At 41.5% G+C, this 16145-nt stretch overlaps 1 protein-coding gene across 1 annotated transcript; it reads left to right on the forward strand.

Moving 5' to 3' along the window:
• Positions 1 to 6567: 6567 nt before the first annotated feature.
• LOC143001035 (retinoic acid receptor beta-like) lies at positions 6568 to 15436 on the forward strand. The gene is made up of 8 exons (XM_076150585.1): positions 6568 to 7217; positions 9522 to 9676; positions 10399 to 10540; positions 11569 to 11735; positions 12513 to 12689; positions 13174 to 13378; positions 13561 to 13719; positions 14027 to 15436. The coding sequence occupies exons 1-8, from the start codon at positions 7046 to 7048 to the stop codon at positions 14227 to 14229; spliced, it is 1380 nt and encodes a 459-aa protein (XP_076006700.1). The 5' UTR covers positions 6568 to 7045; the 3' UTR covers positions 14230 to 15436.
• Positions 15437 to 16145: the final 709 nt, after the last annotated feature.

Here is a 16145-nt window from a genome sequence, read left to right on the forward strand (position 1 = left end):
ACACACACACACACACACACACACACACACACACACACACACACACACACGTTCATGGATGACCTGTCATGTCCTGGTCCCTTTGATCACGTGTGGTCATCATGAGGTGAATCTCCTGAAGCTTGGTTTTAACATTCTTTGCAAGTCAAATGTACTTTGCATCCATGTCACATCATGGTGGGGTCAATCATGTATTGGCCTATCAGAGACTGACTCCGCCTACTCATCCTGCAGTCCTTCTCCTCATAATCAAATCATCACAGTCCTGCCTCATCTCCAGTTTGTGCTGTGAAGAACAGGAAATGTGTCCCACCCACATGCCCACCCACGTGTGTGTGTGTGTGTGTGTGTGTGTGTGTGTGTGTGTGTGTGTGTGTGTGTGTGTGTGTGTGTGTGAACTCAACTAAGGAAGAACACATTACTTGATCAATTTTCTTTCTTCTTCTTCTTTCTTTCTTTCGAGTTCCTTGAGGAAAAGTAAGCACTAAGCCTGGCTTATGAAAGGAAATAATGTCATTTTTAGCAGCACTTCCTGGGATTCTATTGTGTGCACACTCTAACATCTTTGTTTATGTTGATCTTGTTCTCTTTGTGAATTATAATTACAATTATTATTTATTGGCCTGAAAACCAATTATGTTACGAGGTGAAACTGCTTTTTTCATAAGATGGAATGCTACTGAACAACATATTGCTGGAATTCATACATTATAGGCCTGTGACCCCACTTATTTTATTTGCAAAATGTTTGTTTTGCAAATAAGAAAGGATTGAACGCCATCATCGTTTACATCACATACAAATCATTGGGACATCTACCAGATCACACTGGGTTTGCAGAAAGGTTTGACTCTAATATCTTTGTTTACATTGAGCTTATGTTCTCTTTGTGATTTGTAATTATAATTTGCAATTCTTGGCTTTAGAATCAATCACTATTTGGTGTTACAAGAACAACAAGTATTGGTGTAATTCACACATTATTAGGACAGGATTAAAGTTCAAAACATTTTGATTTGCAAATAAGAAAGGACCAGATGCCATGATCGTTTACATCACATACACAGCATGCCTTTATTTTGATATCCTCCAACTTAAAAGCAGCAATCGCAGCGGGTTGGTGGAAAGGTTTGCAGACAGGTTTGCAGAAAGGTTGGCAGGTGTGAGAGACTCTAACTTTCAGGGTTGATACAAAGAGTTCAAACGTGATATCAACTGGATCTTAAAACTGTGAGTAAACAGACTTTAACATTTGCCAAGAAATTAGAAAGATGGTTAAGAAATTGTCACATTTTCTATCATTTATTCGGTGGACAATATAAAACACAGCATACATTCAATTGGTAATCCAATAATATGTCATCTTATGTCATGACATCACCTCACTAGTTTACTTTTGTAACATTTCTTAAAACACAAAATGCATTAATTCATGGTTCATGTATGTTGATTGTGTGTCTTCATGTTGTTATTAGTGCTGCTTTTATTGAATCAATGTAGACATGTATTTTATTTGAAAATTGTTCAACATTTACTTACTTAACAGTTTAAATTCATTTTATATTGTTCTAAATTCAGAAATATATTTATTGAGTGAAAACATGACGATGAAAATATTTGGCACTACAAGCTGTTTTCACTTTCCTGGCTTGAAAACTAAATTTCAAAATGTGAATTGGTGATTTGAGCAGCACTATGAGGAAACTATGTGCAGCATCACAATACCGTTAAATCGTGCTGGCCCTTCTGAATGTGCAAAAAAAAGTTTCCAGTCTTAATGTGTCTACTATCTGTACTTTACAGTGTTTTCTGTCTTAGTATGTGATCTATGGTTTCATTATTTTTCTAACTTCTTCTGCAGAAAAACCATAAATGGATCATAACATTCTTGTGATTTTTCTCCTGATTGGTAAGAGTGAAGCAGCTTTTTAAAAGTTCATAGTGATGGATTTTGATCTGTTTCACCCCATTTACGAGAAGTCTCATATACATTACAACAGATACCATACCAACTCATACCATAGTGCTTTAAAAATGTTTAGATATATTGTTAATTTAACCCTGAAAATTCAAACAAATTCTACCTGTTGAAGGGTTAGAATAGCTGTAGTAAATGGGCTAACATTGCAAAATTATAACAGTCTTATGTACAGTTATTTCCTCTTGATCATTAACAATAATGAAAATAGAAAAAAACAGATTTTGCCATTTTCATCTTCTCGTATCAATCTTCAGGATTTTGCATTCCGTCTTCTCACTTCTATCGAGCTTACCGCTATGTCACCACACGATTGAACTGGTATGCTGCAAGAGATTAATGCAGAGAGAATTTCGATGACCTGGCAACCTTTCAAAGTATGGATGACATTAACAGACTTAACTGGCCAAACTTGGACGCCTCAACATCTTGGATTGGACTATCAGATGACCCCAATGCCTGGACGAACAGTCTAGGCAATGATGTGATCTCCTGGACATGGTCAGTGACTGGTGAAACAGGCCAAACCAGCTATCACAACTGGGGTTCAGGTGGCGCAAACAATTTGGGAGGACCACAGATCTGTGTGATGATGAATACCAACGGAACATGGCATGATATCGAATGCACAAGGATCATGAACTTTGTTTGTTATACTGGTAAGTCCAATTACTCTTACGCATTTACTCAATAAATACATTACTGAATTTCATTTAATGTTGTTTGAAGGCTTAGCAGTTGTTGGTTGGCAACCGATTGATCATTAATCATTATCTTTGTATTGTAGATGCAAATCCAGGACCCAAAGTCTATACTTTCATCACAGATTTACTATCATGGACGGATGCCCAGGCATACTGCAGAGAGCATCACACAGATCTTGCAATTATTGAGAACGCCCAGGAGAACAATGATGCCTTGTCTGTAATATCAGCTGATGCGTATATATTGGATTGTACCGAATACCCTGGAAGTGGGCAAATGGCAGCACCAGCCTTTTCAGAAATTGGGAAGGGGGTAATCCAAATTATAATGGTCAACAACACTGTGTAAAAGAGAATTCTGCCCATCAATGGGCTGCTGCTCCCTGAACTGCTATGAAGACTTTCATCTGCCAAGGAGGTGAACATTCATTTCATCACATACAACTTATCTAGGGCTTTATAAAGAAAAACATTTTTCTATTTGGTTTGTAACTTCAGGTTTTTTTTAACTGTTCAGTTCGAACAGTGAATGCTGTTGTGAGGATGAAGTTTCAGAGTGCTGCTGACTTGACGGATCCAGCTATTCAAACCCAGATCCTAAACCAGGTTAAAAGCTCTCTTACTCAGTGTTAAAACTATATGGAAGAAGTGAAAATTGTGAAATTATTTTACGCAGAGACAGAGACAGACCTTCTTACTTTTTTTCCCTCCACAGCTGAACGCAAAACTGATGAGCCGTGGTTGGACAAACTACACGCTGTCCTGGAAGATTCAACCTAAAAAACAAGAAAAGGAGAATGATTAAGCGACATTGGTGTTGACACATTCATTTAAATTGTATGCGACTGCTCCACTGTAGTAACTGTGTCACTAGTATGAGTGCACCCATGTTCCTTAGGGGTCAAAGTGCTGGAACTCTATAGTTTTTTCTCAGATTGTTATGATTTTGACTTTACTTCCACCAGAAAGGCCCTAAAAGTGATTCTTAGGTCCAAAGGGTGCAAATTGCAAATGTGAAATTTGGAGGGTAGATAAAGGAGGATGAGCCTACACATAAAAAAAAATGCACTTTCCAATCAAGAGGGGGTGTTATAATGATGCAAAACGCAGAATGGTCAATAACTGGTTCAGTGTGAGGTGCCTATTTAAAAAACATATAACCACGCCTTCAATCAGAAGCAGCATCATAGCATTTTAATATTGGTTTAATTTCATTTTAAATTAGTTTATTTTATTTGTGTGTTCTTTGCTGTCATCTAGTGGTCAATAGTGGAGGTGTGATGATCTTAGAGGAGGGAAGAAAGTACCTTTAAAATAAATAGCTTAGAATAAATAGCTTTCCAATATGTATGCCTCTATGACTAAATATGACTTAGTTTGTGTTTTTGAAGTTAACCCTGGTTATGTTCCTTAAATAGTGATGTGTCAGTCGTTAAATGAGATGTGAAAAGTGTAACTTGCTGTAACGTGCTGAAATATTTCAAAATAAAAGAAACCTCCAGCGCAGTCTCTGGTTGTTAGTATGTTTATTTTGAAACCCAAACAGGTGCGCAGACCGGGCATAGCGAGGAAAGAGAGAGAGAGAGAGAGAGAGAGAGAGAGAGAGAGAGAGAGAGAGAGGCCCATCAAAATTCCATCACCACACATTGTTGTTTCCACACGTTTTTTGTCGAAATAAATTATTCGATTTTGATACATTATTGTCTTTCAGACAGAACCCTATAACACACACACACACACACACACACACACACACACACACACACACATACACACACACATGAGCTGTCATGTCTTTAGTCCTGGTCTCTTTGATCATGTGTGGTCATCATGAGGTGAATCTCCTGAAGCTTGGTTTTAACATTCTTTGCAAGTCAAATATACTTTGCATCCATGTCACATCATGGTGGGGTCAATCATGTATTGGCCTATCAGAGACTGACTCCACCTACTCATCCTGCTGTCTCCTTCTGCAGACTGTTCTCCATCACAACGGAATCTTTCTAACATTGACACAAGTAAACGTTTGAGTGCAGGATTGCATTCAAACGAAGGCGCAGGTAAGAGAGACTAAAGTGGAAAATGAACTACATGTGACTCATGCTTGAAATTGTCTGCAGGGAAGAGAATGTGTGTGTGTGTGTGTGTGTGTGTGTGTGTGTGTGTGTGTGTGTGTGTGTGTGTGTGTGTGTGTGTGTGTGTGTGTGTGTGTGTGTGTGTGTGAGGAGGAGGAGAGGAAAACGGATGAAAGAGGAGAAAGGAGGACAGGGTAGGATGGAGCAGAGAGGGAGGTGGCAGCAGCAGCAGTCGGCCACAGGAATGCTTCACATGTCTGTCCTCTGGGTGACCTCGCCTCCCTGCAGTGTGGGAGATACCACCAGTAATTAGCCTCTTTTGCTGCCCCGACTCCTCAATGGGCTTAGCAGTGGCATTGAAGGAGATCAAGCGTATTTAGATTTGAACAAAATAGCGTAAACATTCTTTTTCTCTACGACCCGCCTTTGGTTCTCTTGCCTGTTTTTCAATTGTTTTGTTGTATTTGCTTTTGTTTTGGGGGTATTTGATGTTGTTCTGTTCATTTCCAGTTGATGAATGTTGGAAAATGGTTCCATTATTTTGATATAGAGCCAATCTCCCTCACTTCTTGTCTCCTTCCTTTCCCTCACCCACCAACCCATCTTGCAGCCGATCCATTTTGTCTCCTGCTAGATTTAATTATGGCCCCTCCTAGCTGCTAATATGTCTTCCTTAAATCCCAGGATGAAGATTAGAAGTGCACATGGGTGAACATAAACTTAGACTAAATGTATTGATTTTGTTAAAGACCCAATTTTTGATCATGAAATGCCAATTTTGGAGTCAAAGTGCTTTGTTTTAATCCACAAAGATCCAAAACCCCAAATGTTTCCTAGCATGTAGCAGCTAAACGTACCGCACATTGAGCTGTTTGAAGGTGACAGAAGAAGCACTACATTTTTACTTTTGTCATAAGATGAGGTCACATTACATCTGCTGCTGTAGTATAATAAATATGATATGGTCACATGGTGGTCTGCACTGTGGCTCCTCACAGTGAACATGAATGAAATGCAGACAACACTTTTCCCCTCAAATTAAGTTAAATGTAAATCATGCTGTCCTGATGATGTGATGACCAATAACTTACATACTTTTGCTTCTGATCATAATTTGGATAATAGAGTATCATATTCAGATCAAAAATAACAAAAGTCACAAACCGTAAACAGCATGTTTCAAAGATGAAAGATGTTCAAGACTTAATGCGATCACCTACTGCATGTTTAAGTGCAGTGTGATGAACATTAAAGGTGTGGATATTTTCTAATGTAATAGATTTATTTAAGACAAAATTTGACATCACTTTAATGTGAAATGTTCATGGTGCATTTTCAGGAAGTAACAAATAAGAACTTATCTGCATTCCTTTATATTACATTCTATTGTGAGCAGTGTAGCGAATAAGAGCCAGATCACGTTGCAATTTATAAGAAATATACAAGAAAAACAACTGGTTTTTTTTCATTTCCAATTGAAATCTCTAATTATTGCAGTACACTATTTTGAATGATGTATTGACAGTAAATAATGCCAGCTAAGTATTTTAAATACGTCAGCGAATGTTTCTTCACAATAAAATAAAACTAAACTTTATTTGTTTTAAATATATATATCTGACATAATTTATTCATCTATATACAACTATTAATTACTGCACTTGATCGGATAGTCTATTAGTGCCTTACAGTGCCTAGGAGTAAATAAATAAAGAGTAAACGGGAGCTTTGGTTTCGAGGTGACGTCACATAGCAGCTGGGTCATCTGCGGGGCAGCGGCGGCGGTTCACTCAGAGTTCACTGCATACATTAGGTAACTCCTGTGACGTAACGAGGATGAAGTAGGCTTGCGTTTGAGTAGGTTGAGACTCATTTGTCAATAAAGAAGAGAGATAAGAAGAAGAAAAAGAAGAAGAAGAAGAGGAAGAGGAAGAAGAAGAAGTCCCGGGACAACCAGCCTCTCGGTTAGTTTGAGCCGTTTCTCCCCGCTGGAGGAAGTCTGTCAGCGGCTGCATGCTGGCTGCGCGCCCGTGGACGTGGACGGATCATCGGCCTGCGTCGCCGCGCTCACGCCCCCCTTCGGTGTAACACACACGCACACAAACACACACACAGATACACACATACACACAAATACACACACGCACACACTTGAAAGGAGCAGCGTTTGGATCCAATACAAGCTTATTTCCAGTCTACGGAGCAGAACGGGACACAGGGCCGAGGGAGACCTGAGCCGAGGAGGAGCTGCTCCTTCGTCCCCTGCCCATGCGGACAAACATCGCGCCATGTTTGATTACACGGAATTCCCAGCTGTTGGTCCCGGAGAACTCCTGGACTTGTTCACGTCCAGGCCCGCCTGCATGCAGCAAGACCAAGATCAGGACCAGGAGCAGGATTTGGCAGCCTACTTCCCAGAGCTGATCGGGTCTGACTGGCAAGTGCACCGGTGCTCACAATGTAGGTGGACTGAGGTTCAATTCTAACTCTGGTATAAGATCAAGCAAACAGAGTGTTGATACAGATTACTCATTTGTTGAATTTGTGAAATCCATGGTGGAGATCTGATTGTAGCTGACTCTGGGTTAACTGTCAGCTTGAATTCCACTTTAGCTCTGGGTGATGAAGCTTTCTCACACACTTTTCAAGTGGAAATGAGAGTGTGTGTGAACAGATATCTCACACGTATTCCTTTTAGATGATTCAGTGAGGAGTGGTGCTGCATCATCTGAACTGCTGGCAGGAAGAGAGAAGGTGCAGCTGAGTTTGGGAACATGTCAGCTGCTCTCAGCGGTGCTCTGTGTTTGGGACAGAGCAGAGCAGAGCAGAGCAGAGCAGCAGGTCGGCCTGCGGTCACCACGGGTTCACGGGGTGGTCACCAGTTTAGGAGGTCAGAGGAAAGCCAGACTGCACCTCCGACTGCAAAACACTCAACTTTACATGAAAAAAAGAACACGATCCCTCCTCCCTCTTTGTGCTGCAACTATCAATAGTTTCCTCATTTTTGTTTTACATTTTTTTAACTTGGGCTGTAAAACACAAAAAAAGTAATGACAACACTTTGTTGATTTGAAAACGATGCATTGTCACACACACACACACACACACACACACACACACACACACACACACACACACACACACACATCAAATGAAACCACATAAATAGAGGACAACCTTCTTCCCCTTCCCCCGACCAAATCACTTAGCGGAGCATTACACCTCCATCACACACACTTTCTGTTCTCTCTCTTTCTCCCTCTCCCTCTCTCATCAGTCAGTTGGGCTGGTGGCATGCTCCTGGGCTCCTGCATTGTTTTGCGTGGGGAGAGCACTCTGGCTGATGGGGGGTGTCCTCGTTTGACCTACTGATTCCCGGTTCAACCAGAGGCCGCGGGTTCAAGGGGATGGAGATTAGCAATTTCTCTTGTTTTGTCTCTTTTTGAATCTGCTGTCTTCAGTTTCTGTCAGAGGAGCATTGGGATGGTGGAGATGATGGGAGAGCCTGCAGGGGGGCAGACAGAGCCCCACTGATGGGAGCCTCTTCCTCCTCTGGGGCAATTTAATCCAGACTTGTAACTTTTTCGACAAACCCTTGTCAGTGGGTCAGTTTCCTGTTACAGTTAGAATCCAGTTTTCAAGCCGAACCTGGAACCCAAGAATGGAGCCTGAGTCCAACCCAACCTGACACATAAAGCATCATGTTTTGAACCCCGAGCCTATTGTAGTCACACACATTTGTGCTTTGAGTTTCCAAATACACTGCAATCCTTTATCCTGTTCATTCAAATGACTTTAGGGGTGAAGAAAGAAGGAGAGGTCTGTTGGGACCTAAACCTGATCACTCGCCACCAACCTGAGATCTTGTGTCTTTGATGGGAGATTTCACCCCACCAACCAGCTGCCTTCATCAGCGTCTTATCTTAACTCATGTTAGTCATTGTACCTTTAATTCAGGCTGAATTAGGTGAAGGGACTCATCTGGTGTCCATTGTGTGCCTGTTGGGTTCATCAGTATGGATGTGTTCAGTATGGATGTACTGTATTTGTGTGTCGTCAGGAGGTCAATGATATGTAAAGTGCAATCTGCAGGAAATGGAAATCACAGGAGTGATGGAGTGAAAGAGCTCCATCACTGGTTAATCCAGCTTCAATTGGACACAGTGCTCACTCTGCTATTCATGAGACAGTTTCTGTTTCACCCCACAGTTTCAGATTCTTACTTCCTGAAGCGTTTGTGCCAGCTCCAGAGTTTCATCTCAGCAAACGGGGTGAATTCACTTCATCCCCATCAGTGTGGATGAGATGCTGGTCTCTGTTTCAGCCCCGTGCTCTCATTTAGGATGAGCCGCTGGGTGTAGACTTACATGAAACATGCCCATTTAAACTGCCTGTGGAAAATAGAGGAAAGGCAGTGGAGTGATCAAAATGAAACGTGTCCCTCTGGAGGAAAGGGGATAAGCCTGTCTTAACATGCAATTTTGGTTTGTGATCTCGTCTGTGTTCAAGTCAAAATTCTGGTATTTCTGGCACTAAGGTTCCAAGGGGTCACCACCGTTGAATATCCACAGCAAATTCTTATTAATAATACATAAGAGCACATGGCAGACGTTGCCATTTTCAGGCTGCATTTAATGTTGGCCTAGATCCTTTCCCTTTGATCAATTAAGCAGATTAAAAGGCAGATTAACAGACTTGTATCTCCTACCACTCCTCCGCTCAGCTCATTCCGTGTTTAACATGGTTGTTATTGTGTGTTTGCAGCAGTGGAGAGCCAGAGCTCCAGCTCCAGCTCAGACGACCTGTTCACCAGCCCTCCCTCCCCTCTGCCACCTCCTCGCACTTACAAGCCCTGTTTTGTTTGTCAAGACAAATCTTCTGGTTACCACTATGGAGTCAGCGCTTGTGAGGGCTGCAAGGTGAGACGTCAGGCCTGTGGAGCGAGGATGTGTTGAATACTGAATATGCTGAATCATTATTACATCCTAATAGGAATGCTCTGTGCAACCATCATGTATCATGTCACCTGTAGCGCCTCCTACTGATGGAATCTGATTTTGGAAAAGCCTTTGAGCCCCAAACGTGTGTTCTGCTGCCTCAACAGAAAAACACACAAATGTAGATCTACAGGAATTTGTTGTATTTAATGTATTAGTAAGACAAAGCCCCATCACTAAATGGTCTGAAATGTGGCCTGGTAGACCGAGTTCATGTGGAAAAGTATATGTGAGAGGAAGCAACTTTCACTTAGCTTCCTCTCAGATTATATGGTTTTTATTCCACCAAAATGTGTTTTTATGTCAAAGGATCTATTGTTCATTCTCTTTACAAAGTGCAGCACGTCAATATGCAGGAAATATTTGAGTTTCTGTTGCACATGGAGACATTTAAGCTCCACATCAATCCATCTCTATTTTCCATGCTGCAGCCTCACCGTGCACACTGAGCTGACTGAATAGAGGCTATTTCAGGTGGTGTCTCTTTTGTCCCACTTGAACTGTTGTGGTTGGTCAGTTAACTAAACATCCAGTGGTCAACAAATTACAGATGAAGCCTTTAAGACTGGACTGGATTATTTTCTTACCTGGTAGATTTCATCATGAGTAACTAATCTCCTCCCTCTTCCTTGGTGACACTGCAGGGCTTCTTCCGTCGCAGCGTTCAGAAGAACATGGCGTACACATGTCACCGCGACAAAAACTGCATCATCAACAAGATCACCAGGAACCGCTGTCAGTACTGTCGACTGCAGAGATGCTTCGCTGTGGGAATGTCCAAGGAGTGTAAGCACTTGAACTGCTTCCAGAGCATTTAGAATCATCAATCAATCAATCAATCAACCATCTAGTTTTAAATGTAAAAGCAACCAAAATGTTTAGATCATACACGACTCAAGTAGTTGTCCTTGGCTTCTTTAAACTGTGTTGTTCAGAAACACCATGTCTTTATCAAAGACACATGGCTCATCCCAACATAGGGCCTTTGCTTTGAGGAGGATTACCATTCAAATCCAAGGGGAGTTTTGTTGTGTAGACTTGATTTATCTAACAGCCTCAGACTCTCTGTTACTGAGACGTGCAGTGACCTACATAGCAGAGGCTGTCATGGGATAGGCCAGTAGTGAAGGATCCACCCAGCCACATGGTCTCTGCAGTCACACACATATTACATAAATCCATCACATGTAGTAGACAGATGCATGACACGTAACCGCCTGCTGGCCGCCAAGGCCGAAGCGTAAAGTGGTCTCAGCAGGCGTGTTTACACAATGATGCCGTGGATGTGGAGCAGACAGGGAGAGACGGAGGTGTTGCATAATGCTGAGCTTCACTGACATGTGCAGCGCTGCCTGAGTCAGTGGGACTACAACGTGTTGACACCATTATCAAACCATTATCAAACCTTGTTTACCTCCTCATCCCTCTCGTGTTTCTTCTTTTCTTTTACCATGTAGAATTAAACGTCACATAGATGATTGAACAGGTTGTATTGAACACCCATTTGTCCATGGTTGTTGCCAGTTTAGGCCTTAAAGCAGCTAATCAATTCAAACAGAGCTGTCTTTGTGGAAGGGGCCCTTAAAGAGACAGTACCTAAAACAGCCTGTTTACACTCAGTCAACACATCCTGTGCACTTTAAAATTCCAGTTATATTGCAATGAAGGCATTTCTTTATTAGATTCTGTAATTGTAAATGGATAGAAAAATATCAAATCTGGAGTCGCATGTTTTATAGCAGCACCATTTGACTCCAGTTTGCTCGTTTCCTTTTACGTCTCCTTACCTACATTGTTTGTTTCTGTTTTCCCAGCGGTTAGAAATGATAGAAACAGAAGAATGGGCAAGAAGGAAGCAGTGAAGATGACCATCATGGAGACATACGAGCTGACAGCAGAGCTCGGCCTGGTGGTGGAGAAGATCTGCCGAGCCCACAGAGAGACTTTTCCCTCTCTGTGCCAGCTGGGAAAATACACCACAGTGAGTCACCAGCAGACACACGATGATTCAGCTAATACAAGATAAAGAGAGAAAGCAATGGAAGACATCCTGATGATCTTACCATCATCAAAATAACATCAATAATATTGTTTTTTTCTCAATTTTTCACTTTTCTTTTTAAAAAATTGCCAGAACAAATTCCACAAAAAAGCAACAAAAACAAATGCTGAAATGTAAGGATACCAGATTTCAAAACAAATATCTGTGTTTCTTAAGAAAACTATGAGTCCTTAAAAAAAGTTCAAGTCTTAGATCTGAGAGTAAATTCTAATCTAAATTAGGTCTTAGGTCTAACTTTAGAACAAGAAGAATTGAAGGGGACAAATACTTCAAATGTATTGATTTTGCTAAACATTCCTTAAAGCTTAGTTTGAAGATGGAGTTGTTTACATCCTGAACATGTTAACGCACCAGTTTCCCCCACTGACGCACAAAGTTAGACACAAGGCTAGTGAATGAACGAGTGCATGGGCAGCCCAGGCCAATCGGAGTAAAGATGGAGATCTTTAAACAGACAGTATCTTGAGTTACTCGTTCCTACTCTGTGTGCACAGTGGGGCTGCAGATAGAGGTCTTTATCATTATTTAGTTTGAATGCTTGCAAATATAGGCGTCGTCTACTTTCTAACTTAAACTTAAAACATTTTGACGGCTAATTCTACCAGAACTTCTAAGATCCAAATTTAGCAGCAAAGGGCAAACGTACACTTTGCTCTCTCACAGATGTCATGGTATCCTCCTCCTCTTCCTCTGTAGAACTCCAGCTCCGATCACAGGATCCAGCTGGACTTGGGGCTTTGGGATAAGTTCAGCGAACTCGCCACCAAGTGCATCATCAAAGTGGTGGAGTTTGCCAAGCGAGTGCCGGGTTTCACCGGACTGGCCATCGCCGACCAGATCACTCTACTCAAAGCTGCCTGTCTGGACATCCTGGTAGGCTTCTGCAGGTGGCAGCTGATTGTTCAGACCTAACAACCCTCGCATTCAGTTGCCCAAATCTCACTGCATCGCAATCTTATTTCTCCTTCTGTGGCCCATGTTGGTGCTGTAATTGTCTTTACAGATGTCAAAAGATGAGAATTTGTCATTTTCGTCCGGCTCTTTTCTGGAGGGCTCACAGACTTTGATGTGATCTTTGTCTTGACCTTCTTCTTCTCAAATCCTTTTTCTAAATATGTCTTGTTTTTTTTGTGTTTAATCCAATTGCTACATAATAAAGCCGTCAGTCTACATTCATCACAAATGATGATTGGTAAACATGAATAGTTATTGCAGGCAGAATTCTCCATGTTTAATAATCCTCCCTCATGCCTTCTGTCATTCACCACACAGCTGCCTGTCTCATTCACCCTCATTGTTAATTCACTGTGTGGCTTCCTCACTCCCTTCCTCTCCTCTCCTCTCCTCTTCCATTCAGATCCTGAGGATTTGCACTCGTTACACTCCGGACCAGGACACCATGACTTTCTCTGACGGTTTAACTCTGACCCGCACTCAGATCCACAACGCTGGATTCGGCCCACTGACAGATCAGGTTTTCACGTTTGCTGGCCAGCTGCTGCCATTAGAGATGGACGACACAGAGAGCGGCCTACTCAGCGCCATCTGTCTGGTTTCTGGAGGTAATGCATCTTGAGGTCATGTAGAAGCAGAGAATAGGTGAACCTCTATGTAAACGGTATTGTTCTCCAAAACCAGTGGCACAAGAATGATACTGTAACTTTGAGGATGAAAATGATTTAGTGATGAGTCTACATGCTCAGGAAGAAAGTCTGTGTCTGTGAATGTTTGTCTGTCTGAACAGACCGGCAGGACCTGGTGGAGCCGTCCAAGGTGGAGGTGCTCCAGGAGCCCCTGCTGGAGGCGCTGAAGATCTACTCCCGCAAACGGAGGCCCAGCATGCCGCTCATGTTCCCCAAGGCTCTGATGAAGATCACTGACTTACGCAGCATCAGTGCCAAAGGTTAGATTCATTTTCAGTGGATTGGTTGGAGCAGGTGCATTGTAATCACACACAGTTCTTGTGTGTGTGTGTGTGTGTGTGTGTGTGTGTGTGTGTGTGTGTGTGTGTGTGTGTGTGTGTGTGTGTGTGTGTGTGTGTGTGTGTGTGTGTGTGTGTGTGTGTGTGTGTGTGTGTGTGTGTGTGTGTGTGTGTGTGTGTGTGTGTGTGTGTGTGTGTGTGTGTGTGTGTGTGTGTGTGTGTGTGTGTGTGTGTGTGTGTGTGTGTGTGTGTGTGTGTTAAAATAACATGTTTGCGTTCATTCTCGCAGGGGCTGAGCGAGTGGTGACGCTGAAGATGGAGATCCCAGGTTCGATGCCTCCTCTGATTGAGGAGATGCTGGAGGATCTGCAGAATCTGGAAGAGCACCAGAAGAAGCAACTGGAGGAGGAGGAGAAGAAAATGGATCAGAACACCAACCAGCTCACACACAGTGACTCTGTACAGTACCTAAGCTCTGGCCTCTTCCTCTAAAGCCTCTTAAAGGACGATGCCTGTTCACAAACTGCTTCCCCCAAGGAAACTTTGACAGTTAAAAACTACAGAAAGTTACTAACAATTTGCATCACTGTTTGCTTCAACACGGCACGGAGTATCTAGACATGTACAGGTACACCACTGTGTTCAAATGAGAGGTTAGGTTTAATTTAACAAATATTAAATAATTACATTTGTAGAGCAGGAAGAGGAGGTCATGTTTTCAGTCATGTTTGTGCGTTTGTTTGTTTGTTTGTTTAATCTTTCATTTCTGACATTCCTTACAGTCTTGCTAGAATTGTCTGCAGGTTGAGTGGGTGTGGCTTATTCTTCACAAGGTGCTTTATCTCATGAATGAATCTGTCTACTGTAACCAAGCTGAGTGAACTCATGGTGGCGCTCTCACATCCTAAAAGTTTTGTCAATAACTTTGGAACGAGACATAGAATGGAAAAATTTTATTTCATCACTGAGAGTCATAATAGGAGAACTGCTCGGCCTTAGTGGAGGTATGCTCAGTGCCTTTAATCCCTGTAACATGGCAGCATTCTCTTCGTTATCAGAGTGAATCTCTATCCAACATTACTGTGAAATGATTCTACTGTATTTATATATACATGTAATATCACATGGATTCATTTTTACCTCATTATTAACAAAGTGTTTAGCGTTAGGGTAGCCAAGTTAGTTAACATACGGAATATAAAGACATTTCTGGGATTATCAACATTTATTCTCTGAAATTTTACTGTGAAAACAAATCTTGTTTTGGAAAGTGATTTTCATAAAAAGGGAAATGTAAATATAAATGTTCATAACTGAAATTAACAAAGTTCACAAACTGACGTAGACGAGTACAAAATAGGAAATTACAAAAATAAATGTGACTATGGGCCAGTATATTCCAGCATTTCTATTTTAGATTAGCACAGAAAATACATTCATGCAGTTGATGAGGTGTTAACTTTCTGTCCCAACAAAGTCCAGGCCCCAAGAAGCAGCTGACGAGTGAACAAGGAACTGGAATGGGACTGAAGGCACAATGCATCAGAAACCCACTGGGGTTTGTTTGGGGGCACCATCTTTAAATCTAAAGAGCCACAAGAATTTAAGACTTGTGATGTGTGTTTGTGTCTAACCATTGTTTACCGATAACTTTGGATTTGTAAAATTGTTCCCACAGCCAGCGCAAATTTTTGAAGAGTTCATTTGCAAAAACACACAACTAGGTTTTTAATGAAATTGTAAAAATCCATTTTTTTTACTGTGTATTCCCAGTGACATCAAATTGATGTTTGGTTAAAATAACAATAAAACATCTGAATAAACAAATAAAGGATCAATGGAAAATTAACTAAAATGTTGGTTTTCTGTTTTTGCAAATTAACATTCACCAATCTTTTTTTTGTGTTTGTTCATCTGAGTGTTTTCAAGTCTACTTCCTGTTAGAGAGCGCGTCCACCTCCTGCCATGTAAATGTTGGACTCATGAATCCATGGAACAGTGGTCCAGGTCCTCTGAAGGCTTCACCTTAGCACTGTGCTTTGTTTATGGAAATGTGCTACATGTGTTCAGAGCCAAACTTCTACTCGGGGGTCACTGTGTGTCACCGTGTGTTTCCCTTTGACTGGATGGATCAGAGATAAAGGTCAAACACTACAGAAGCCAGGATGTCACGTTTACATTTGACCATTCACCACTGACGCCACATGGGAAGCAGTTGAACTGAAACAAGTCATCACTACATTATCATGTTTGACAAATGAACTGCATGATAACTGAACCAACCTGTGATACTGCTGGAAGTGTTTCAGAACAAATACTGATGTTGTAACAAAACAGTGTCTGCATTGCTGCATTATCTTACTAATACATCATTTTTACAACAAACTAATTAAAATAATTTGTCAGTA

This window comes from Genypterus blacodes, unplaced genomic scaffold (genome assembly GCF_046128005.1).
Source record: "Genypterus blacodes isolate CSIRO-AG114 ecotype Tasmania unplaced genomic scaffold, CSIRO-AGI_Gbla_v1 ptg000052l_1, whole genome shotgun sequence".
Lineage (NCBI taxonomy): Eukaryota > Metazoa > Chordata > Actinopteri > Ophidiiformes > Ophidiidae > Genypterus > Genypterus blacodes.